At 41.4% G+C, this 27,333-nt stretch overlaps 1 protein-coding gene and 1 long non-coding RNA gene across 6 annotated transcripts in view; one reads left to right on the top strand and one right to left on the bottom strand.

The window, feature by feature from the left end:
* The window catches only part of LOC140911543 (uncharacterized), a 115,720-nt gene that overhangs the window by 25,824 nt on the left and 62,563 nt on the right, over nucleotides 1-27,333 (top strand). Inside the window, exon 2 of the long non-coding RNA XR_012159041.1 lies at nucleotides 1,217-1,295. This is a non-coding gene — a long non-coding RNA (uncharacterized lncRNA). The remainder of the gene's footprint in view (nucleotides 1-1,216; nucleotides 1,296-27,333) is intronic.
* TNFAIP8 (TNF alpha induced protein 8) overlaps nucleotides 10,808-27,333 on the bottom strand; it is a 107,227-nt gene continuing 90,701 nt past the window's right edge. For 4 of the 5 annotated variants that reach the window (XM_073344799.1, XM_073344798.1, XM_073344800.1 and 1 more), the window contains one exon: nucleotides 10,808-14,082. In XM_073344799.1, the coding sequence (XP_073200900.1) occupies nucleotides 13,517-14,053 (537 nt within the window). In that variant the 5' untranslated portion in view covers nucleotides 14,054-14,082 and the 3' untranslated portion in view covers nucleotides 10,808-13,516. Of the gene's footprint in view, nucleotides 14,083-16,148; nucleotides 16,491-27,333 lie in introns of those variants that run through there. The other variant, XM_073344797.1, reaches the window with a different exon arrangement.

Below are 27,333 nucleotides of genomic sequence, written 5' to 3'. Positions count from 1 at the left end.
TCCATGACAGTCTTTAGCCCTTCTCTGGGATCAGCTCCCAGCCCTCCAATACTGATTCGTCTCCCTGTTGTGAGCAGGCATACCATCTCAACAGGTGGCAGCACAGAGAGAACCCACACTCACCTTCTACCAGGGTTTCCGATCCTGGGACCTTAACAATTGAATTATCAGTTCCATAATGGAAATTGTCCAGTCTTTCCTTCCTGGAGCTATTTCCTATGTACAGAGCCTAGCCTCCTCATTGGTCCTTTCCTGCTCCTCAATGGAACATCCTTTCTCAGGTCCATTTTCACTGGAGTTTTTCCCTTTACTGAGCACAGGTTACCCTGATATTTCCCAGGTGGCCTCTTCTATGGTCACAAGCTACCCTTGTAACATGACCCCAACACTCATTCCCTTTACCTTGAGAAGTGTTAAATAGCACAAATGTGGCTGAGTACCACCCCCACTTCCCCTTTAATGGGCCAGCTCCACCTATGACACTATCCCAGTAAGAGAAAGTTATTTATCTTATAGTAACTGGAGTTTCTTTGAGATGTGTGGTCCCCATCTGTATTCCACTAGGGTAAGCATGTGCTCCATGTGCCCAGAACCAGAGAATTTTGAAAGCCATGTCTGTTGGTCCGCATGTGTGCCCTGCCTCACCTCGTGCCTCCAACCAAGGAGATAAAGTGCAGGGAGATCTGACTGCCTCTCCAGTTCCTTCTCCAGTGAGGATCAGAGAAGATCTGAAGCAGAGGGGAAGGAGGGTGGGTAGTGGAATGGAGATAGGGATGACATCTCAAAGAAACTCCACTTACTACAAGTTAAGTTAACTTTGTCTTCAAGTGCTGGTTCCTATGTGTGTTTCACTATGGATGACTGACCAGAAGAACTCAAATAGGAGGAGGGTGCAAAGTCATAGATGCCAGAGCTGAATGAAGGACGGCTGTTCCAAAAGATGCAATGTCTAGCCAGTGTGTGGACTGAGCTCCATATAGTTGCCTTAAAAATACCAAGTAAAGGAACCTCTTGAAGTGATGCCATAGATGTTATTTGTACTCTTGTGGAATGAGCTCTTACCCTATGAGGAGGAAGAAGTTTAGCTAACTGACAGCAGAGCAAAATACAGCCCGAGATCCATTTAGAGATTCTTTGAGATAGCCTAACCACTGACTCTTTTTACTGTGGTGACAAATAGTTTAGGGAACTCCCTGATTGTTTTTATTCTCTGCAGGTAAAAGGTTGTGGCTCTCTGGATGTTGAGGGAATGGAGCCTCCTTTTTTCTGAGGATGTCTGAGGTTTTGGGAAGAAGGTAAGTGGGTAGACTGGTTCAGGTGAAATGCTGAGACTACTTGGAGGGTGAATTAGAGTGTAAACTTAATGAAGCCTTGTCCTTATGAAATATAGTGTAAGGAGGCTCCACCATCCATGCCTCAAACTCACTAACCCTTCTGGCTGAGGTGATGGATTCATGGATTCAAGAGACATGGAGCAAGAAGCTAATGGTTCAAAAGGAGGCTTAGTGAGTACTGAGAAAACAAGAGTTAAGTCCCATTGAGGAGTAGGCTTTTCATATATAGGCGGGAAGGTTGATTAGGCCTTTCCAGAATCTGCTAATCAGAGGATGAGGGAAGATGGGGTAGCCCTGTGAAGGCAGAGGATATGCACTGACTGCTGCCAAGCAGAGCCTTAAGGAACTGACAGATAAACCTGCTGTCTTCAAGGAAAGAATATAGTCCAGAATAAGAGGAATATCTGTAGCTTTTGGAGAAATAAGTCTTTGGTGCTCCCTGTTAGAAAAATGCTTCCCCTTGGCTAGGTAACTCTTCCTATTAGAAGGATGTGCTGTACAGCTTCAGAACATGATTGCTCTAAGAATGGTGCCCATGCAAAAACCAGGCTCTGAGATGAAGCCACAGTTGGTTGGGATGCCTGATCTTGCTGTTTCCATGAGTCAGGAGATTGGGAAACATAAGACTAATGACTGGTGCCTGAGATAACATGCATAGGAGGTTCAGGAACCAAAACGGTCTGGGCCAGTTGGGGGCAATGAGAATAACTCATGCCCTGTCCTACCAAATCTTGCACAAAACTTGAGGCAGGAGTGGTAGTGGAGGAAGGCATAATTCAGATGATCTGAACATGGAAGGAGCAGATCATCTCATTGTAAGTGACAATCCGGAACATCTTTGGAGCAACACATGTTGTACTTCCTCTTTGTTTGGGAAGCAAACAGGTCTCTGGTGGGGAATCTTCTGTAGAGCAAAAAATATTGTTTACCACAGAGTTGTGAAGCTCCCACATATGATTGACTGCAAAGTATCTGCAGAGAGAGCCTGTTAGCAAATTCTGGTTTCCTGGGAGGCAGACTGCCAACAGGGTGATCTGATTGCCAATGCACCAGATCCACATACTGATTGTTTCAGCACACAGAAGGGTGGATCTTGCTCCTTCTAGTTTGTTGATGTAAAAGACGGTTGTGATGTTGTCTGACATTATAAGGGCATAGTGACCTTGAATTAATACGAGAAAGGTTTTGCAAGCCCTTCAAACTGCACGCAGCTGAAGAGCATTGAGGTGCATTCTGAATTCTTGAGATGTGCCTTGCACTGTATGGATGTCCATGTGAGTCCCCAGCCAAATAGGGACACACTGGTAATGATCATCCTGTCTGGTACAGAGATGAGGAAGGGAATGTCAATGCAAACTGATGGCAATTCTTCCACTATGACAGGGACGATATCAGTTTGTTGGGAACAGTCACTATGGTGCTTATGAACTGTCGATTTGGTGAGTACACAGTTTGAAGCCACACTTGTGGGCAACAAAGGTAGAGTCTTGCAAAAGGCATGGCGTAAGTGCATATAGCTTAGGAGAGAGATTGGTCTTGACAGGCACTCTGGGGTTGGTTTTGATCTAGTCTATAACATCATAGCCTGAAACCTGTCTCTTGGCAAGTAAGTCCTTGCTATAATGAAATTTAAGAACACCCTGACAAAGTACAAAGTCCGTGCAGGGGTAAGAATATGTTTTTTGGCTTTTACGCTGACCCCTGGAGACGAATTGTAGCACTGTCAAAGTCAATGCCTGGGCCTCTTGGTGTGACTTAGTGACAAGGAGCTAATCGGGGAGGTAGAGGAATACTGAAATCACAGTATCTGATATAGGCTCCTCCTCAGCAGGATCCAGGGCAGCTCTGGTTGTCCCCTCAAAGGGGAGCGAAAAGGTGACTCCTTAGCAGACTTGACTCAGTGAGCTGGAACTGGTCCCATGGCCCCCAGTATGGCTAGTAGGACTGGTCAAATGGGGGGTGGTCCCCAAAGCATGAGGTATAACTGTTCCGGGGTAGACAATGAGATGGAAGTTGGTCCCAGGCTGGCCCAGGTCTTCTGACCAGGAAGGTGTCTCTTGGAGGAGAAGGGCATATCAGTTCATTGGGTACTTCAGAATCTCCCCATAAAAAAACCGCTTCTGCTTCCTACAATGATACCAAAAGTGCTGCTGGGGGCAAATCATAGCCTGAAGATGGAATGGGAGACAAACTCCTCCCAAAAGCCAGATCCCTTGGTGGAGTCATGACCTCCCTCAAAAGGGAAGGACCTGAAGGAGTGGAGACTCAGAGTCTGTGAGAGTGAAGATGTCCTCAGGAGGAGCATAGGTCTTGGTCCTTCCTGGAGCAAGAGGGTCCTGGCTACCCGAACCACTGGAGCTGCAGTAGAGACAGTCTGTGCCACAGTCTACATCTGTGGAACCGCAGGTGACAGATGCTCTTGGCAATTGGTCTTCATCAGTCCGGCAGATCCCAGGATTAGTGCTTGGGAGGTACCGGAAGCACTATGGCTGCCAGGTCGCAACTGGTGCCGATGGAGCCCTAGACTTGTGAGCTTTCTTATCATGCCTCTGAGACTTAGGATCTATTAAGTTCTCTCGGGCTGAGCTATTTCTTGGTTTAGGTAGGGCTGAATCTGACTTCTTTGAAGTGGATTTGGAGGAAGACTTAGCCTCATGTTTATGACAATGCTCCCTGCTCTCCCAACAAGACTCTGCTGAGGGATGTGTGGGGATAGACTCCCTCACTCCTGATTTGAACCTCATAGCAGGAGGTGCACTGCTTGCTGAGTCAGGCTGATGTGTGTGGGGTTCCTCAGCCTGGGTCCGATTGCGGCTTCATGGCCGCATTCATGGCTTCATTAGGTGCTTCCTAAGGTGGAGTTCGCACCCTTTCTGGGTTTGGCTGGGGAACAAATGGCAGAAAATGCATTTTGCCATGATGTGGGCTTCCCCAAGGATGTACAAGCAACGTTGGTGGTCGTTGGCGACTGAAAAGGATCACAGGCAGGAAGCACAAATTTTCAAGCCTGGAGTCCTGGGCATAAACCAGTACGTGTGTGCAGCGGGGAGGTGCTCCCCAGCTCAAGGAGACTAATTATAAAGCACAAATTATCAGATTAAAAACTTTAAAACTCTAGAATATAGAACTATTTACAGATATCTAAATATATATTCACAGATGAAGAAAGCTGAAGCTTTCGACATTGGAGGTTCTGACCTGAGCCGTGATCAGAAGGAATTGGAGAGACAGTTGGTCCACACCACCCTTTATTTCCTCAGTTGAAGGCACAAGGTGAGCCGAGACATGTGTGGACTAATGCATATTGCTTTCAAAATCCTCTGGCTCCAGGCAATCGAAGCACATGCGAACCCACATTGGAATTATGCATAGGGACCAGCACGCAAAAAAGAAAGATGGTTTCAAGATTCCTCCACCCACTGAAGTTGGGTGTGCTAACACTGGTTAAATAATCACCACCAGAAAATCTCTCAAATATATAATGCAAGGTCCTTGGTGATGTCAACCCTTTCCTTCAGAGAGGTGAGAATAGAGAATTATTTCAGTATTACTTCCCCTGCTTTTATTTTTAAGCCTACGAGCCTATTGTAGTCAATGAGTAGGACTTTTGCCAGCTCTGGAATCCACAGTTTGTCAGCAAGAGAATCTGAAAAACAGCTTTCTGAATTTAATGGCAAGGGACAGCATATTGTGTAACATGCAATGTGTACACATTCTAACTAATTGCAAAAGCAAACACTTAAAAAACATTTAGCACCAATCCACATTCACAGGAGGTCTCTCTAATCTCCCCCATTTTGCAAGAAACATGTTTGGCATTAGTTGCACATACCACTCAATTAACTGAAAAAGTCACGATGGGGGCATCAGCAGAGCAGTGAGGTAGCACACAATTCCATTACGTGGAAGACCCACCTTCTACAGTAGACTCAAGCATAGGGTCACATCTGGGGCTTAGAGAATGGCTAAGCTGGCATGTTATAATACATTAGTTGAACAAACCTATCAAGCAGAAACTCTGTAGGTCTCATTTTCTATTTTGAAAATATACCCCATGGACAAAAGATAGGAAAGTGGGAGGAAAGGATAGCTCTGCTGCTCTCAGAACACAGCTATTCCATTCCATCCATGGAAGATGTTGGTTTTTCTCCTACACATTCCCTTCATAAAAATCCATTGATTTGGCTCTTTGTAGTCACCAAAGGCAAAAGGAAGAAATAAACAGAGGTAATAAAATAAGAGGTAAAAAGATTAGAAAATAAGCACTAAACTGACTTCCAGAGAATACAGTATGTATTGGTGTTGACCCTAAGCTATGGCAAATAAAAACTCCACACAAGTTGTGGTTTAAACTAACAGCTGTAACCTTAATAAATACATGGAAAATTAAAAATCCCTACAACTCCTGGCTGTCAACAGTAGTTCAGTGCAATTACCACCTCAAATCTATGGCCACAAGCAACTCCAAAACAGACAAGAACCCTGGCTGGCTACAGCTGGGTACAAAAGATTGGTACTTTTAATCTGTGCATGATAAACAGCCTCCACCCATCCTACCACTCATTACATCCCATTGCCATCTCACTCCTGGCCCTGAACTAGAGTTTGGCATAAGCCTCAATAGCATCTATTACTGCAAAGAATTCCTGTGTACACAACATGGTACTGTACACACAAATCTCCACTCCCAAAATACATGGCAGACCTCTGACTGTTTCTCAGGAATCCCCTATACCCCACTTACCACATGTTCAAGGAAAGGCAAAAACTCCCAGCTGCAGTGGGTCAATTCTGCACTGCAGGAAAAATTCCTTCCCACCCCCAAATGGTGATCAGCTGCAGCCCAGAGTACATAGGGAAACATGGAATGTACCACTGTCCTCGTGGTGGCCCCTATATTCCTCTAACTGGGAAGGGAAGAACGAAAGAGAGGAACAGCCATTTAAGTAATCTGCACAATGTACCCTCTCCACCCCCACCAGAAAATACTCTCCCACTTCCCCACACTAGGCCAATCCAGGGCATGCAGTGGGCAAAAAGGACTGCCTTTCATCAGTATTTGGTGTAAAGAGCTATCCCGTCATTGTCACTGTATGTTTATCTCAACCCAACCCAACACTGTGTTTGGGATAAACTATGGTCCTGATATCCAGAGGATTCCTCCCACAGAGAATGAGAACCACAAGCTTGAACATGCTCCTCACCTAGCCATGTAATTAAAAACTGCTCCATCTGAAGTCTCACATAAGTAAGAAACATGTCAGTACTGAGAGCCAACAGACCAGCCTAGTCACCCTGCACGTCACAGCACCCTTATGAAATACCTGGGCCTGATCACAGTACCTGCTCTTTCTCCCGAAAATGTACCAGTCTCTCCCTATTTGCTCCTCCTCTTATCTACTCAATCTCAGGTTGCCTTGTGGTACTGCAACATGCCTGCCTTCAGGGAAAATTCAGACCACTGAGAGCAAGATAAAATGCTGTGCTGGAGAGATGGCTTTTGACTTGAACAAAGAGACCCATTCTAGTCCCACCAGAAAGATCATCATTCCTCAGGCGACTGTTTATCAAGATCTTTGGGTGATCCAACCATACTTCCTTAGAGCCGAGTCCAGATCAAGACTCTTGGTTTTGGGCCACTGCAATTGTTCATGCTCCATCTGGAAGTCCAGTTGCAATCCACTTGTCTGTTGCAAGCTGCTGAAGGGCCCAGTGGATGATGCATGGCTGTAGATCTGGATTCTCCATGGAAGAACAGTGTCTTACAATCTCACCAGTAAAGTAAACAGAAGATATTGCAAGCACAGAACAAAGCATCAGTAAAACACTATGCCAGTGCCGCACAGGGGGAAGGCAGTATAGACTAGAAGAGTTCATACAGCTGACATTAGCAGTTGAACAGCCAATGGATTCCATCTACTTAGGATCCAAGTCTAGCACAACCAGTGAAATAGCATCTCCAAATGAAGGTAGACCAAATTCCCCAGAAGACCCCCAACCCATTTTTCAAAACTATTCCAAACTGAAACATGAGCAGTATATTGCCATCCCCAGGCAGGAACAGAAGGCCTGGTGCAGCTGGTCAGAAAGAGAGATAAGATTGTTGAGCATACACATGCACAGTGTTCCCTGAGTACTCTGGAGAAGACCCTATATGCTCGATCTATTTTGGAAAAATAAAATCTGAACACAACAGCACCCCACATCCACTGGGAGTTGTCCAGCCCTTTGCCTGGCCAGAGTAACCACATGACAAATGAGGCATTACATAGCCTTTGTGGAACATTCTGAATTGGCAACTACATTTGCAGCTCTAACCATCAAAGTATAAGAACCACTGAGGTGGACGCTCTGAAGAGCTACCGGCAGAGATCAGATCTTCTGAGTGGTGACAGACTAATATAATGCCTCTCCTCAGAAGCTCAGTTAATTCAAAACCTCTAGGATTATGCACACCAAGAAACTTCTTCACATGTAAGCAAAGTCTGCTGAGTGAAGGAAAATACCCAAGAGATGATATGGTAGACTGGGCCAGTCCTAGCTAGTTTTAAGCTCGCCGCAGTTCACTCCTTCCCCTCATTTCTGTATTCCCTCCTTTGTAACCCCCATCTCCACTCTGTATCCTGCCCTCATTGCTTCATGCCCTCCTTCCTTTGGACTCCTTCTCTTTTCCAAGTTCTTGTTTCCCATACTTGTTTCCATTCATGCCATCTACACTCATTCTAATCTCTCTTCCCCCTCTTAATTTTAGAGGTCCACCTTAACCTCACAGCCACGCATGCCTTTCCCCTCCAACCTCCAAGATATCTGCTCCTTCCACTCTCAAGTACCCCATTAAAGACAAAATGATCTGAACTTACCCACTTTCTCCCAAAAATGATTGTGCACAGAGTGCCACCTCTGAATGAGTTCCTTAAGGTTTTCTTCTTAGCAAATAGATGTTTATTTGGAATCCTGTATTAAGTTATAATTTTGCTTCAGACATCTATCACCATTTTGTTCCACGTGATTTATCAATTTCATACTTGCAAGTGAGGTAAATCTAAATGCATAATATGAAAAATAATCAGTATAGTAGCATCATATACACATAAAACAGCTGACCTTGATTCTGAATGTTCTACCAACAAATATTGGTTTTAAAAACAGAAAGCAGAAGCTCTAATTATTAAAACTTGAAGTACTAAGAGTGGAGAGATCACCTTGGCACTTCGTGGTCATTAGATATCAGGAAAGTTTGCCTTGTGGTATGAACATATTGGTACAGTAATGGATTTAGCTCTTACTATTATCATATGGTTTATAAGGATAAGATACTATTCCTATATTCTACTTAGGAGGAAAATAAGCCACGTAAGAGTGAGTTGTGTGATGTTTTGGTTACTCTGGATATTTATGTTGAGGCTGCAATAGAGTTTGTTCTGTTGTGCACATACACGAGCACTAATAGAATATAATTTGCAAAGAGAACAGGAGTACTTGTGGCACCTTAGAGACTAACAAATTTATTTGAGCATAAGCTGTCGTGAGCTACAGCTTATAGCTTAGTACATTAAGGAAAAGAAGAGATTTTTAAAGGAAGCAATGCAACACAGATTATTTTTCCTCAATCAATTGTACATATCAACCGTTCTGTAGCCACAGTGAACTCTCCAGGTAATGGCTACAGCATATATTTTTTTTATTATAGAAATTTATTTCTCCCCTCCTACCAGGGACCAAAAAGGGAGTTGTATCTACTTGTAAAGCATACAAATGAGATGACATGGCTAAAATAGTGTAATCCTTTTTCACAGTTAAGACCATTTTATTACGCAAAAGTTTTCCTCTTAACTGTGAAAGTTGGCTGACCTGTCGAAATGTTCCTATGAAAATATATACAGGTATTACATGTTCTTTGTAAAAGGGTCACAGATATACAGATTAAGTTAATGGTAAATGCCAAATATACTGACATGTGGATATAGATTTATATATAAAACTTAGCAGCTGTATCAAGATGTAGATCATCCCATCTGATTTCTAATTACACAGACACAACCAGGAAACAGATATTTGAGGCTGTTTCTTTTACAGTGAATTAAGATAGTAATGTGTTCCTCCTAATTCTGTTACTCTTCATAACTCAAAATTGCTGTTCTCTCTCTTACACAGGTTTGTCAATGTGGCTCTGATATAATTGGTCCCTATACCCTTTAGGCAGTTTAGGTACTGTCATATAGAAATCACCCTAGTAATTCCATGTGGAATTCCAGTATACTTTTAGGTAGCAACATCATAAAACAGTGTGTAAGCTGGTTTCAGCAAAATGCTGGAAGACAACTGAGGGCTGACTGGAGACAAAAAATTTTATCTTTTTCCTCAGGTTGGTGATTAAACTCTGAAGGACTTTTACTGGAGTCAGGTTAGGGAGGCATATGGGGATCTGCTCATTCCCATATTTCCCTGTCATCTTAGTTTTAGAGGAGGGGAGGAATACTCCCTGCAGAAGACCTGATTTGGTTGTCTCCTGATAGAGGTGATAGCAGTCGCAGGAAACAACAGGGTTATCATCAATCTTTATACTTTTCAAGCGTAGGACAATCTGAAGGGAGTTTAAGTTGGTTAAAGAAGGCAATGATAGGGATAAAAATGCTTGCTGATTATTTGATTTTCTCTGTGACTGTATATCTACACACACACACACACTTGATGGGAGTAGCTAAGATGATCAAATAAATATTGAAGAGTAGGATACAAGCTGATCCAATACAAGCAGAAACTGCAACAACCACCTGTCTGTTCCTTCTTTGTGCAACTAAGGGTATGTCTTCACTACCCGCCGGATCCGCAGGCAGCAATCGATCCAGCGGGGATTGATTTATCGCATCTAGTCTGGATACGATAAATCGATCCCTGAGCGCTCTCCCGTCGACTCCTGTATTCCAGCACTGCGAGAGGTGCAGGCAGAGTCGACAGGGGAGCAGCAACAGTCAACTCACCGCGGTGGAGACACCACGGTAAGTCGATCTAAGTATGTCGACTTCAGCTACGTTATTCACATAGCTGAAGTTGCGTAATTTAGATCGATCTCCCCACCCCCTAGTGTAGACCAGGGCTGAGATGAATAACGTTGCACGTATGAGCCCCTTATACTTAATCTGTCCCGCCTTGTATTTAGATGGGAACTCTGGTTACCTTCTCCAGGCCTGAGAAGGAGCTCTGGGTAGCCTGAAAGCTTGTCCTTTCTATCAAAAGAAGTTGGTCCAATAAAAGATACTATCTCACCTACCTTGTCTTTCTCATAAAAGCCTGAGGGTTTGTTTTTTTAATTCCACAGTAAAATCCACCAGTTTTATTAATTGAGAAGCTGAATTTTACTGCACCAGCAATTTGTTCTATGTTTCTCCAATTAAAATCATAATGTGTCAGGTTCAGTACATCCTCAGTAAATAATGAACGTTATATTTTATCAGTAATTTAGGACAACTATACAGCTTCAACTTACTTTAATTTTCAGACTGAGATAGGTACAGAATGCTAATTTGAGATAACACTTAAATATTTAATATAAATGTATATTTTTATTACGTTTAATAGCTATGAATAAAAAATTTTCACAGGCAAAAGACATTCTCTTGACATGGCAGAGGAATTAAAAGCCAATTTAATTTCAAACTTATGATAATAGGCACTGAATTATATTTTATACAGTGAAAAATAAAACTGTAGAATTATATAGCTCACTTTAAGTACCATTTCACTTTACCTCTAAAGCTACATCTTTGAAAATCTATAATCAAAGTGTCTTCCATCACTGTCATAAAATTGACTTCTCTGTAGTCAAAGGAGAATGCTGGGTGACAGCTATTTTTACTGCATTCTAGAAGAATGTGTCAAAATTACAGACTAGAGGGGATTTCTGATATCTGTCAAGCTTCTCTTGATTAGTTTTATAATCAGTTTAACCTATTTTAAGATGCAAGTAAGATTCAATGGGTTATTGGACTTAACCTCCGGAAATCTGGTTAATAGATGTTTACTACACTATAGTTGCCTAGATTGTGGACATTTGTCCACATATAATACTACACTTTTAAGCACAATTGTCAATTCATGTTCAGGGGAAACCTAGAATTTGAGTAGCCAAAATGTTTCAGGTCTTTACTGAAGCACAGATGTGGAAGCTTACGCAGCAAATGTACAGACTATAGGCTTGGTTCTAAACAGTGCTGTATCACATCTTCCTTTCAAAGAGAGTTCAAATTCACTCACCGATGCTGTTTTATACAGGAAGAGTGGATGACTCAGTGGATTAGTAATGCAATATGGAGTCCATCTGTGATATTGAACCATATTTCTAGCCCTCAGGAACCTTCCCTCTCTCATCAGTTAGAGAGAAAGTGGAGGGAAAGAGAAGAAATATCTCTCTCTTCCCACCAGAGCAGTCTAATGTGGAGAAATGAAAAAGATGGGGCTGCAAAGTCACAAAATAATCAAGTTTTCCTCATGACATTGCATCACCAGTAAATCACTGATGATGGACAAAATGCAATCTGAGGATAGTGTCCAAGCACCAAAAAATAACTAACTATCTGATGACAAAGTAGTTCTCCAGCTCTTAGAAACTGAGAATTATTAACTTATCAGTTTCTAATTGGCCCAAGCTGGTACTGACCTTAACCCTTCACCATCTGCTGGATGTTGGTGGACTGTATAAAATAACTCTGTATTCTTAGCTATGCATCCCTGTCACAAAGTCACATTGGGCACCCTTCTTGGCATACTGTGAATCCAGTGAGTGAATGGGCATGAAGACTGAACTTCCATTTTTAGAAAGGAAATAATTAAATTGTAATCGTGAGGCACTTATCAGAGATTGCACTTCGCTTCACAAGTTTACTTTTTCTAATTTAATAGGCAAACAGAAAAAACATGCGAAGTGTGGAGTGCAAACATTCTTTGGTTTACTCATAAAATAGAAGACATATCAAACAGCAAAAAAAATTGGCAATTAAATACATTGCAAAGTTCTTTATAAGCTTCCCCACAAAAATTCCTCGGGTGTTTGAAATGTTTTAGCACATTATAGTGTTTGGAGAGTCACATTTTTTTTGTATCAGTGAAAAGAACTAGATACAAAATTTGGATTTAATCTGTGGTATTGTAAATGCCATTTCTCTATTTGTTAAACAGTTGTTACTATATGTAACCCAACAACATAAGCTCACTATATACAAAGCAAACTGGTGTGGAATTTTTTTAGCCTTCAGATGCTTATGTTATCTAAATTCACGTTACCAAATACATTATCTTGATGTGCAGAAATACATCGACCCTTACGTTTTCAGAAAAGGATGGATATACTAGCAGGACTCCCATGTTAATTAGTGAGCGTTCTCAGCTCACTTACTGCATTTTATCTTTTAATTGCACATGGAGTTTTAAAATTCTGAAACAGAATTATATATCATAGTGCTTTCTTCTACCACACACTATTCAGTCTGTAGAAGGCATTTTCCAAGCCAGGCTGAATTATTGTAGTTTACTGTTCCTGGAATAATCAAACTTAACAGGCATGAGAGTTGATCTGCAAGGGTCACTTGGTAGGTTTTCAAACATAACTGATTTTCATTACTGGACTGCAGATTAACAATGCAGTTCAAATGCTGCACAGAAGTATCAGGAATATGACAACTGTAAAACTGAACTGTTCATAAAAGCAGCACAAGGAAGCTGTTATCTACACATATACATACAGCACATGTGAATATAAATGCATCAAAATATATATTCTAACATGTGAGTTAAAGAAATTACAGAATGTTCCATCACCATGCTAGTCTGATACAAAAAATAGTCTTTTGATGATTTATAAATATTACTCTAAATGTAGAATTACATAGTTGGATGGTTTGACTACATATAATTTCATTTTATCATCTACTTCACAAGAGTCTTCCTCTACTTGAGCAGCTCTGTTTCATGACCTTTATCTAGCAGTTTCCTTGGACAAAGCACACTAAAGCAGAATTGTTACGGGCGGACTGGGAATAGCAATAGATGGCTCATAATATTCAGTTTGGTAAAGATTTTTCTGAAGCATCTGTTATATTCAAAAAACTACTTTTGTATGGTCCCTTATTCCTTCATAAATCAGCAGTGCTCTTTCTACAAATTATACACGAGCATAATGCGAGTACTTATATGTTTCCGTCATCTAGCATTTTGTTGACACCATCACAGAGTTTCTCCAAGTGGGGCTTATAAGGTCCAAAGGGATTGTATAAGGCAGCCAAAAATTCACAATCAGAGAAATGATCAAACACGTTGTTGACACGTCCATGTGATTTTGCAGTTAGATGGCGTTGGATGATTTGATGAAGTATCTCTCTACAATCATTCAACAATTTGGACAAAAAAATCCTGTCAAAGGTATAATCCACCTGATGAAAACTGACCACAGTTTTAGCCAGCTGATGAACCTTCTTCTTAAACTTCTCCATCAGTGCTATTTCATCCTGATTAAACTGGTTATTCCTGTAGAGGATTGCCAATTTGAGGACTGTTTTGATGAGATTTTTAATGATCTTTTCTGCTTCTTTCTTGTTTTGAGTGTATTCCCTTGTCACTCTGTAGAGCTCATCTAAAACATCACTGCTGGTGTCGTCTATCAAGGTAGTCGCTATTGATTTGGATACCATTTTGCCAAGGATCTTCTTCTGGGCCTGAATGGCCATGTTTTTGGAATTGAAGATATCTGTGGCCACTGGAAAAAAACAGAATAAAATAAATAGATCATTACAGGCACATTACTGACAGTGTGTTAAAGAATATTTTCCTACCCATATCCATTTATTTTACAGTTGGCATACCATATTCCTTCAAAAGTAATGGACTTAATAATCAATGTGTGAAAACTGCAGTTTCGGTTCGCAGATTTCCTGTGGCTCTTGGTATGATTTATGTAGGTTTGCATTCACTGAGTTTGAACGAACACAAAGAACTAAGTGAAACTCAACCAAAATGGATGAGCATAAAGGCCTAGATAAAGTGAACATGTGAACACAACAATACAGATTTTGCTGGGACACAAATTGGCTTCTGGCTGCACCCCCCTATAGTTTTGGGCTGTCTGAAAGGAAACTCTTCATCTGTTTACATTCATTTCACATATGGAAGGTTTTCTTTGCAAACAGGGGACTGGATTTTTTTAAAAAATTTATAAGATGAAAGCATAGATTCTGCAGATGCCCATGGGCAAAGCTCTGCATTTGGAAGAGAAAGTTTCCTACCAGCCGTGTATATATGTTCTGATACACAGTTGCCAGCACATATAAAGGGTATTTGTTCAAAGGGGCAATTGTTAAGCTATAAAACTATATTTCCTCCTTCACGGCATCTTTGAAAAATTCACAACAGAAACCATTTTAAGATTTGGAAAGCTTCCAGCCCACTTAATGAAAAAGTAACCACATTCTGTACAGTTAATTAATTAATTAAAAAATCTTAGATCATTTGAATATATCTTTTTAAAGAGTTAGTTCTTACCAGATGAGGATACTGAAGTACCCAAACCTCATTGTTAGCTATTTGGGAGAAGTAATCAAGCTCACAAGACAAACAGGCTTTTCTAAACCACTTGAGTCTGAGAAGCAGCTAAGGATCATAACTAGCCAATCAGAAAAGTGAAAAATACTTCAACAGTTTTTGTATTTTTAAAATTTAATAATAAATCTGTGTTACTATTTAAATAAAAACAATCAAGGTATTTTAAAAATCGTGTATGAGAAGCCACTAGCCAGTACTTAGGATAGTAGAGATCTATTTTTATCAAGTAAAGATGAGCTTCCTTTGAATTATGATTGCCACTTTATTATAACAAAAATAATTAAAACCACATCCCCTATGTTTCCTAAATGCTCCTTGATCTCCTTCTCACCAAAACAGGTATATTGTCCTTCCCTGGCTTTATTAGTTAAGTCCACAAATTTCAATGATCTCTGATGTTCCACAAATTTATACAGATTTCTTCTGCTTTGATAGGAGCACCATGATGGCTTACAAAGTACGTTTCCAAGCAAAAACAAAAAATGTATTTCATTTTTTCCTCTTTGGATTTATACAAATGCTAAAAGGTGCATTTATCCAGATGCTATAGCCACCCTTGCCTTAAAACTACATCACAAATAATACCTCAATATAACTTCAAGAACTTGCCACTAGCAAGCACCCCTCCTCAAATCAGCCTCTAACCATTTCCTACCCTACAAACCCGCCATTAATGGTTTTGACACTCCAAGACCCCACAAAGAGAGTTTTTCTAAAACAAAGTCATAAGTCACAACTGAACATCTGACTTTTTCTTAAACAAAATCAAAACAGAAAAGACCCAGCCTTAAACATATGATTACGGTGGTGTTAGCAAATAAAGAGTTCTCACTTGCATATTCTGAATGGTTGCCCTATATGTTATTAAAATGCTGGGGCTATGTCGAGTGTACTACTTTCTATACATCTACTTTAGTGCTCTTAGAGTACAAGTCAAGTTTCATTTCTTTAATTTGTCATCATTCCACAAGTTTTGATCCAGCTGTCAAATACAAACTGTATCTTTAAAAAAAAGTTATTCTAAAATCCAGTTGGACTATGTTATGGACATTTATGGCTTTGTTTCCCTCTACTGTTATCAATACCAGAAAAATAATTGGAGAATTAAAATGCAACGTATTTACAAAGCAAGTACTTAAATAAAACTGGACTTTAAGCACTGAGAGGAAGCAGTCTTCAAAGTAAAGACAAAATTTCCCTTGAGAAAGTTAAAATTTTACTTACTGTTCATCAACAAGTAGAATTACAGCTTTTACTGAGATGGTGATGCCAAAGTCATGTTTCAGGTATAGTCACAATGTGTACGAGGTGAAGACTGGACTGGTAGCTTGTTAATTAAATTTAACACCAATACGTTATCATAGTAGCCTAATATACTCCCCTAAAATAGCATCAGCATCGGATATAGATTTAAAGTTTTTTCATCCTCTCCCTGTGACAATCTCATAAAAGCATTTTCTTCTGAACTACCTTTCTTTTCAGCCTAAATTGCTTCATTTCACTTTGGCAACTCAAAGTGCAAAAAATTACAGTGAAGTAGTTTCACTTCCTTGAAAGGAAAGCTTAAAGGAAATTGCATTGCTAAGCAAGCAATGTAACATTAATAGCCGTTATTGGTAACTGACATCTGGGACAAGAACAAAAATATAAAAAGAACAAAGGTAAAGTAACTTAGAAAGGGCAGGCTTGTTTCTTTGGAAGGGACCCCTATCTCCTGTAGCCAAGTGCTTATTTCCTGATTTCCTATTTATGAGCTATCCATTCAAACTAAAAATGAACTTATTTGAACAAAACATGTTTAAAGGCCCAAACTAAAATCAGATTTTTGATTATGCAAACTAGGCCTGCAGCATATAAACAGAGCAGTTATTAAATATTTTTCCTATAGGTTTACATTAGCGATGCATATGAAGCAAAGCTCCAGATCTCAACCTCTGAACTTTATGGGGAATGTTTGAAATCTGAAGTGTTACTTTTTTAGCCAGGGCCACATCTCTAGTTAATGCATATCCCAATACACTGGTTTAATTACCTTTTGCCGTTGGCTGTAAAACTTATTTAACCTTCAATCCATTAGCAAAAGATGGCTTCTAAAATGTTCAATCATTAGAAATCCAATAAGACAACAACATTGTGAATGATTTTTTTTTATTGTAGTAAATATATTTGTTGAGGGAATACAGGATATGTCCATTAGCACCTCAAGACCATTCATGAAACTTTTCAAAAAGCCAGATTCCAAAAGCAAATAGTCTGCAGAGTATAAAGGAGTAACAAAACAACAACAAAAGAGTAATGGCTGGCTGAACATTGCACGCTGAAAAAACCCATTTCGAGAAATGTGGCAACTGATTTCCTGCCTGTCTTCCGGCATGGACAAGTGCATTTGCCGCAGTATTGCTGTGAGTTTGAATCATGTTACAACCATTGCACAAGATTAGGATCTTACATTCTTAGTAAGACAGACTCCTAGAGTGAGGGGCACTGTCTTACCCCCTGAGGGGCACCTACTTGAAAACAAATGGGAGGAGCAGTACTGTTAGTGCCAAGTGTTCAAATATCACAAGTGGCTTGAATTCATGAAATGTAAAAGCAATACTTATTTATTTATTATTTTCTTATTTATTATCTGCTGGGTTTTGAGCCTTTAAGGTTTGTGTTTTCAAGCAATAATAAGCTCTAGAAATTTTTTTTTAAAAAGTACTGAGGTCATGATCTTATCACATAACTCCAGCAAAATAAAAATCACCAAATATTATTAAACTTGTGAAAAAATTGCAGAAGTTGATAACACTGCAGGACAGCTTCTGACAGATGAGTAGATAAAATTTGCAGCAGGCAAAAGTAGTCAAAAAAAAAGAGTGTGTATTCCCAGAACCCTGTTTCTGCCACACATTTCACTGTGCACTGATCATAAAGATAAAAATATAAAAAAAAGAGGCAGCAGAGTACAGATTTCTCAAATATTAATAAGGCAGCCTGATGTTTTGAACTCTGCCACCACAACATATAGCTTCTTCCTAAATAGTGTCACATTTTCTAAGGCTTTTGATATCTTTTTAACGGAAGGCTTGATGCTTAGATTCTAATGTGCAATAAATACCACAGATCATACCTTGGGTGCAAGCATGTTAAATTTAGCTTTTTTTAAAAAAGCTCAAAACATTCCTTAATGTACTGCAGCAGTTCCCAGACTGTGGTCCTCAAAACACATGCCAGTGTTCAGCAGCAAGCTGGCTGGCACTAGTGCTCCTTGTTTTCAGGTGCTTCTGGGGTGTTCAAAAGCAGCTGAAAACAAGAAGCCACCCTAGCTGGTTTTACAAAAAACTGATACTACAGAGGAGAGGAAACAGGAGTCAGCCTCATGGAACAGATCCAGCAATGGGACCGGAGCTGCCAACAAACAGTAGGAGAGAAAAGAGACTGAAACAGCTGAACAGAATATCCAGTGGAACAGAGGAAGGAGAGGACCAAGTAGCTTGGACAGTCAGTCCAAGGGAGAAGGATACTACAGAACAGAAGTAAGAGCAAGGAGAGAGAAAGGAATACAATAGATACGAGGGGAATATCAAATGAAGAGCAAAAAAGAGCAACTAATTTATTTCAAAAATGACAAAGCAACAACCTTCATTAAATGCCTTCCTAATATCAAATATCTCCATATAGGCAATTATTATTGTAGGCACAAGGAAGTTACATGATGGCTAGAGGAGATGAGGCACATCCACAAGATAATGACTCTGAAAAGATGATCTATACTTAGAATACATTTTAAGATGAGAAGGCACCGGGGGGGGGGGGGGGGAGAGACTATCTAATCTGATCTCCTGTCAGGGTTAAAAAACCCAGAGGATTACTGGCCTAGTGGATGGGGAGAAGCAGTCGACGTAATACATCTTGATTTTAGTAAAGATTTTGACACCGTCCAAACATGACAATCTCTGAGGAAACCAGCGAAATGCAGTCTAGGTGGAATTACTAGAAGGTGGATGCATCCAATGAAGTGAGCTGTAACTCACGAAAGCTTATGCTCAAATCAATTGGTTAGTCTCTAAGGTGCCACAAGTACTCCTTTTCTTTTTGTACTCAGAGTAGTTATCAGTGGTTCACTGGCAAACTGGGAGGGCATATTTAGTGGGGTCCTGGGGTCCTAGTGCAGCTAGTGTGTAGGTCCTGGGTCAAGTACTATTCAATATTTCCATTTATGGCTTTGATAATGGAGTGAACAGTATGCTTATAAAATTTGCGGATGACTCCAACCTGGGATGGATTGCAAGTACTTTGGAGAACAAGATTAAAATTCTAAAGGACCTTAATAAATTGGAGAATTGGTCTAAAAATCAACAAGATGAAATTCAGTAAAGACAAGTGCAAATTGTTATACTTAGGAAGGAAAAATCAAATGCACAAATACAAAATGGAGCCTAACTTGCTGGGCAGTAGTACTGCTAAAAGGATCTAGGTGTTATAGTGGATCACAAACTGAATATGAGCCAACAATGTGATGCAGATGCAAAAAAGGCTAATATTACTCTGGGGTGTATTAATAACAGTATTATGTGTAAGAGGTGAGGAAACTGTCCCACTCTTCTTGGCACTGGGGAGGCCTCAACTGGAGAACTGTGGCCAATTCTGGGTGCCACACTTTAGGAAACATGTGGACAAACTGGAGAGAGTCCAGAGAAGAGCAACAGAAATGATAAAAGATTTAGAAAATCTAGTCTAGGAGGAAAGGTTAAAAACTGGGCACATTTAGTGTTCAGACAAGAACTGAGGAGGAACTTACTAACAGTCTTCAAATAGGGAAAGGGCTGTTATAAAGAGAATAGTGATCAAATCTCCATATCCACTGAAAGTAGGACAAGGAGCAATGGGCTTAATCAGCACCAAGGGAGATTTAGGTTACATATTAAGAAAAACTTCTTAAATATAACAATAGCTAAGACATTCCAGAAGACTGGAAAAGGGCAAATATATTGTCCATCTATAAAAAAGGAAATAAGGGCAACCCGGGGAATTAGTGACCAGTCAGCTTAACTTCTGTACCCGGAAAGATATTGGAGCAAACAATTAAGCAATCAATTTGCAAACACCTAGAAGATAAGGTGATAAATAACAGTCAGCGTGGACTGTCAAGAATAAATTGTGTCAAACCAACCTAATAACTTTCTTTGACAGGGTAACAAGCCTTGTGGATAGGGGGAAGTGGTAGATATGGTATATCTTGACTTTAGTAAGGCTGTTGATACTGTCCCGCATGACCTTCGCATAAACAAACTAGGGAAATACAATCTAGATGGAGCTACTATAAGGTGGGTGCATAACTGGTTGGAAAATCGTTCCCAGAGAGTAGTTATCAGTGGTTCACAGTCATGTTGGAAGGGCATAACGAATGGGGTCCCGCAGGGATCGGTTCTGGGTCTGATTCTGTTCAATTATCTCCATCAATGATTTAGATAATGGCATAGAGAATATACTTATAAAGTTTGCGGACGTTACCAAGCTGGGAGGGGTTGCAAGTGCTTTGGAAGATAGCATTAAATTTCAAAATGATCTGGACAAACTGGAGAAATGGTCTGAAGTAAATAGAATGAAATTCAATAAGGACAAATGCAAAGTACTCCACTAACAAAATGGGAAATGACTGCCTAGGAAGGAGTACTGCAGAAAGGGATCTGGGGGTCATAGTGGACCACCGGCTAAATATTAGTCAACAGTGTAACGCTACTACAAAAAAACCCAAACAAACAAACCCCATCATTCTGGGATGTATTAGCAGATGTATTGTAAGCAAGACAAGAGAAGTAATTCTTCCGCTCTATTCTGCTGATCAGGCCTCAACTGGAGTATTGTGTCCAGTTCTGGGTGCCACATTTCAGGAAAGATGTGGACAAATTGGAGGAAGTCCAGAGAAGAGCAACAAAAATGATTAAAGGTCTAGAAAACATGACCTTTGAGGGAAGACTGGAAAAAAACTGGGTTTGTTTAGTCTGGAGCAGAGAAGACTGAGAGGGGACATGATGACAGTTTTCAAGTACATAGAAGCTTGTTACAAGGAAGAGGGAGAAAAATTGTTCTTCTTAACCTCTGAGGATAGGACAAGAAGCAATGGGCTTAAATTGCAGCAAGGGCGGTTTAGGCTGGACATTAGGAAAAACTTACTAATTGTCCGAGTGGTTAAGCACTGGAATAAATTGCCTAGGGAGGTTGTGGAATCTCCATCATTGGGGATTTTTAAGAGCAGGTTGGGCAAACACCTGTCAGGGATGGTCTAGATAATACTTAGTCCTGCCTTGAGTGCAGTGGACTGTACTAGATGACCTCTCGAGGCCCCTTCGAGTTCTATGATTGTAGAACCATACTCATTCCATGTAATGGACTAAGTTACCAAAGGAGTTTTTCCAATCCTTTAATCACTCTTGTGGCTCTTATTTGAAGTCTCTCCAATTTGTCAACACCCTTCTTGATTTGTGGACACCAGAACTGGACATAGTATTCTAGTAATGGTTGCACCTGTGCCACATACAAAGGTAATACTATCTCCCTACTTCTACTGAGTATTCCCCTATTTATACATCCAAGGATCACATTATAGTCCTTTTAGCCACAGCATTGCACTGGGATACTCCTGAGGGCATTCTGCGCCTAAATATTCTGAGCCAAAGAATTAAAAACTCTGCACAATATTTTAAAATTCTGCAAAATTCTGCAAGTTTTATTTGTCAACAAATAAATGCAGAGGCTCCAGCATGGCAGTGGGGAGCACAAGCCACAGGCTGCACTAAGTTGAGAGATCACCCTGCAGCCTCCCCACCTGCCAGGACACAGACTCAATGGTGAGGCAACTGACCCTGACACAGCACAAGGCCTGGATCTGCTCCAGAAAAACCCTGGGGCCCTGCCCCTCTGTGCCAGGCATGCAGCTAGTTGGGGGCCAGTGGCATAGGGGTCTGGATGTGGGGGCTAAGAGTAAGGCTAATCAGGGTTGGGGTTTGAGTGCAGGGAGCTCATAGGGGTGGTCTGGGTGCAGGGGTGGAGGTTTGGAGGCAGGGGATCTGGTGCAGAGGGCTCCAGATACAGAGATTGAGGTTCAATGGGGGTAGGGTTTCGGTATAGAGAGCTTGGGGGGGGGTCTGGGTGTATGGGGTGAGGCTTGGCAGGGGTGTCTGGGCATGGGAGGTCCAGATGCATGAGGGTTGGCCAGATGGAAGAGCAGCTCCCCCTCCCTCCGTAGCTGAGGAGTTATGGGGTCATGAAGCAGGGGAGGATGCTGAACTTCCTGCAGCTGGGGGAGGTTTTTAGGGGTGGGTCTGACACAGCTCCAACCACTCCTTGCAGGGGAAGAGGAAGTCCTGTCCTCTCCTACCTCCAGCCCAGCTGGGACTAGCAGTTGATCCCAGCGCAGGGTAGGAGCCACTGGCTAGGATGTCTCCAGCCCTATGGTGATTTTCCTCTCTGCCAGCTGCCTGAAACGATGTACCCGTGCAGCTAGGGAGTGGTGCATGACTGCTCTTGCAGCTTCCCTTTGCTTCCCTGTCAGAAAGTCATTTTTCTGCAGGGAAGCAAAGAAATCTGCAGGGACATGAATTCTGCACAGGTGCCGTGCCACAGAATTCCCCCAGGAGTAACTGGGAGCTCATGTTCAGTTGATTATCCACCGTGACCCTTAAGTCTTTTTCAAAATCACTGCTTTCCAGAATACTGTCCTCAATCCTGTAAAGACAGCCCACCTCTTCCGACATGTATAAACTTCTATTTTGCCCTATTGAAATGCATAGTTTGATTGAGCCCAGTTTACAAAGTGATCCCCATCGCTCGGTATCTGACATGTCCTCTGTTATTTACCACTCTCATAATCTTTGCACCATCTGCAATTCTCATCAGTAATGATTTTATATTTTCTTCTACGTCACTGAAAACGTATGATAGGGTCAAGAACTGATTCCAGCGGTACCCCACTAGAAAAACAACCATTCAATGATAATTACCCATTTACAATTACATTTTGAGATTACGTTAGCCAGTTTTTAATCCATTTAACACATACCATGCTGATTTTGTATTGTTCTAGTTTCTTAAATCAAGACGTTGTTTGGTATCAAGTCAAATGCTTTACAGAAGTCTATATATATTACATCAACATCAGTAGCTGAAAGTCCATGCTGTCACACTAGTATGATTCATAAATCTGAAAATGACTGAGAATTCAAAAACTGGATGGTAACAGATCACACATTCCAGTGATGACTGAACTTAGTGATATTATAAACAAAAACAACTCTCCACAATGCTTGTAGCTCTTTCCATTGCTTCAAACTGATTCCACAGACATTATAAGCTTCAGAGTGACAGACAGATTGAGTCACAATCCTGGAATCTTCATTTCTGGCCCAAAGAGGACACAGTTCTCACTCCCAATGGACCAGATTCATTGAGAAGCTGGTACATACCCTTGCGAGACTCCCAGAGATGGAAAGTCTACTGGGAGAAGTGGTTGCAGCTGTGCTAATCTTCTACAACTTCAGCTGCACTGGAGAGGTTGTCTTACAGTATTAGCACAATCCAAAAAATGGGCAGTTTTGGTTGGAAAAGGTTTGACACCACGGATACACTGAATCAAAAGTCTCAAACTCCTGCTGTAAACTAGAGCTTCCCTTCTCCCTAACACCAACTCTGAGGGAGGGCACTGGCAGTTAACACCTCTTCCCTTCCCAAAGGTTTAATCCATTCTGAATTACACTTCACTTTCTAGGCCCTCTGTAACTCACAACTCTCCAAGCCAGCACTTTGGCCCCAAGCCCCTAAAAATAAAGAGCTGTAGATCATACCAAACTCTATAGAAAAATGTTCAATTCCTCTCATTTCTCTCCTATGTACCTTGCCACTCACACCTTTATGAAGAGCAAGTGTTTTATTTAGCACTTTTTTCCTTGGAAAATATTCTGATTTCTATGTGAATGTCAAAAAGAAAAGGAGTACTTGTGGCACCTTAGAGACTAACCAATTTATTTGAGCATGAGCTTTCGTGAGCTACAGTTCACTTCATGCTCAAATAAATTGGTTAGTCTCTAAGGTGCCACAAGTACTCCTTTTCTTTTTGCAAATACAGACTAACACGGCTGTTACTCTGAAATATGTGAATGTCAGTTTTAGTTAGGAAAAAATATTTAAACCAAGTTTTTTAAATGCATAAAATGTACATGTTTCTGGCTCCCGGCCTGGGAGTTTATCATTATGTACCTTAGGCAAGTCTTAAAAGATTCTTGTTACAACTTTTCCCTGTGTAGTGCTATAAAAATGCTGATTAGTCAAGCAATTTATAATCATTTTAATATTTACACTGAAAGACCCGGAACAAGAAACTAATCTCAGGCCCTGAAGCCTAGGATAAATAGCAAACAAGAGGTGTTGCATGGACATAGTTTGCAGAGTATAGAAGTGGGTTATCCCACTCTTGGAGCATAAAGGCTGCCAGCTAATTCATGGCTCGAGGGTTCCAACAGCGCTGCCTCAGGAGGATTCTCAGAATCAGCTGAGAACACCAATACACTAACATCAGAGTTTTCTCTGCAGCCAACCTCAGCAGTATAGAGGCACAGGTCATGAAACACCACTCCGCTGGGCTGGCCACTGTGTATGTATGTCTGACACACGCCTCCTGAAGCAAGTACTCTTCTCTCAGTTAAGTCAGGAAAAAAGGGCTCACGGAGGGCTGCAGAAGCGCTTCAAAGATGTACTGAAAGTACACCTTAAAAAGGGAGGCATCTACCCAACAAACCGGAAGGACTCGGCGTCGAACAGAACACAGTGGTGCCACACCATGCACCAAGCCACAGCTCACTTTGAGGAGAACAGAAGTGCTCATGAGACAGAAGCGACAAAGGAGGAAAGAAAGGACACAACTGTCCAGCCAACTACGTTTCCTCCAAGATTACACCTTTGACTTCTGTGGTAAAATCTGCAGGGCACGAATAGGGCTCCTCAGCTACTTAAAACCCCACCAATGAACCCCCTTGGCAGACATCATCCTTGCATTGAGGGACAGCCAAAGATGCCTGGATAAGGCCATACAGCCAGCTGTGTCAGCTGTAGGGGGGAAAACAAAATAAAGTAAGTCTAGCAACTCCTCTCAGAACAGAGAGTTGTGGAGGGAAAGAAACAAAAAGTTTCCAGAACCATAACATGGATAACCTATCATTTCTCAAATGCGGCCACCCTGGCTGCATTGCATGTGGCCACCATGGGCTTTTCTTGCAGCCACAGTCTCCGGGGCTGTGATTGGGGGGGGAAGGGGAGGGGCAAAGCAGCAGCCCCTCCCTCTCCCTGTTGCTCCTGGATGCACTGCCTTGATGCTGGCTGCTAGGGCTGAAAGCAGAGATTGGACCCTGCCACCTCTGAAGATAGCTGAGACACAATGCTGGAGCAGCCACCTGGTGAGTTCCCCATATTCCCAGGAGTGGTGGGGCTCAGGGTTTGGGCTTCGGCCCTGGGGTGGTGGGGCGGCAGGCTCTGGCTATGGGGCTTCAGACTCTGGCCCGACTGTCTCCCCTGAACCCCCATCCAGGGCTTAATTTGTCCCCTGGTTTGCCAGGGCTGAGTAAGTATGCTGTGAAAAGTGGTATTTGTATGTTTGTTAATATCACTTTTAACAACAAACTTTCCAGATAGCAATAAATAAATTACAAAGATTTGGACGTGTATATGTGCATATTTGTTTGGGGGAAAAGTGGAAAAGTGGAAAAGCAAGAGCTGGTGACCACACTCGGAGGCCACCAAAAAATTTATCCCAAGAATCCCTGCCCTATATCCTCTTTTTCGTAGGATGCTAGAAAGGAAAGTTATCTCTTTGCCAATGGGTTCACAAAGTTATATGCAATATATGGTTGTTCCAACAGGAAATGCATTGGCTAAGTAACTGGACACAAATGATCTCTGACTAAAAGGTGGGACGAGTCAGTTGCAAGGCAAACAAAAAGCCCCAAGAAAACTCTGTGTGGTGGGGAGGAGTGGACGGGGTGGTAGTAGTGGTGAATGATGCTATTCCAAACAAGAATGTGTGTATAGGGTTTTGCTGCCCCATGAGAGCAATCTGCACCAAGAAGTTATTCTGGTTTTACATTCCTGAGCTTTCCACAGCCACCCTCTGTATCACATGATACCGTAGCTAGTTAGGAGATTCACAAAGCTTTTTTAAAGGCTTGCCGCCTCTTCCCACTAGAAGCCATGGGTGTTTTTATTACACTGCCTTGACAAGAAGAAAACGGTTCAGATGTAATACCTTTTTATATACATAGGATTACTGTTATAGAGCCTCATTCTAAAATATACTGTGTACTTGAAAAACAAAGAAGGCTGACCCAGTCACACAGAATAGGATGACGAACGTAGTCTAGCATTTTACTCCTTAGCCACCATTTGTCTCCTTTCTTGGAATGCAGCAACAGGTGCTGTGACATTAAATATAGATCCAATATATTTCAGCTGTTGGATTGGTCTAAGTAGGCAAAAGACAGGTGCTTCTCTGCACCTATATGTGCATGTGCAGGTCTGCATTTGCCAGGAGCACACACGAATGCCACAGTCCACACTGACGCTACAAAGATGTTTGGTAAGATAAAAATGTGCATCAGTCATTTCTGTAGAACAAACAGAATGCAATCCCGATACTGTAATAATTTATGCAGCCTCATAAGTGCATACCAAACTGTAGAATAGGTCACCAGTGTGAGAGTAAAGGGTTCCTACCCCGAAGGGCACAAAAACAAGCAAACAGGACAGGACAAGACAGAACATACTCCAAGTGGAGTTTGGCCATTACAGCTGGAATGCTTGATCGAACAGAGTTATTTAAAGAATATTTAAGGAAGAGAGGTCTTGTTATATATTAATAGGAAGGTAGTTGTGGCGTATGGACTTTCATGCACAAAAGGGAACTAGGTATGGGGATAGGAGTCAAAGGTGGTGACAAGACACAAGATCGGGCAGAGCAAAATGAGCAAGTGAGTTCAGGAGTCTTGGGCAGAGATGGAGACAAGCCGTGAGAAGAAGAAACTTGCACTTGATACAGAAAATAAGTTGGAGGCAAGGGAAAGGCCAAAGGCTATCAGATACAAGGCCCATGTGGCAAGAATATAAATCAACTGACAGCTGAAATTTGAACTGACTGGAGATAGTGGTGACAAAGAGGACATGACGCACAATGGAGAGAAGGTGGCTGCAATAATCTATTACAAGAACAGACTAATAAATTTGAAGTCAGAAAGGAGAAGGGATATATTTTGGAAATGATGTAGAGATAGCTGCAGCAGGATCTGACAAATGACTGGATGTAAGGAAAGCAGGAAAGAGGAGTTCACAAATGACAAGATTTGTGAGAATAGAAAACAGCTGTTAAATTAACCAGAACATT

This window comes from Lepidochelys kempii, chromosome 5 (assembly GCF_965140265.1).
Source record: "Lepidochelys kempii isolate rLepKem1 chromosome 5, rLepKem1.hap2, whole genome shotgun sequence".
Classification (NCBI taxonomy): Eukaryota; Metazoa; Chordata; order Testudines; family Cheloniidae; genus Lepidochelys; species Lepidochelys kempii.
Note: the sequence above shows the minus strand (reverse complement) of the source record. Positions and strands in the feature narration are given on the sequence as shown.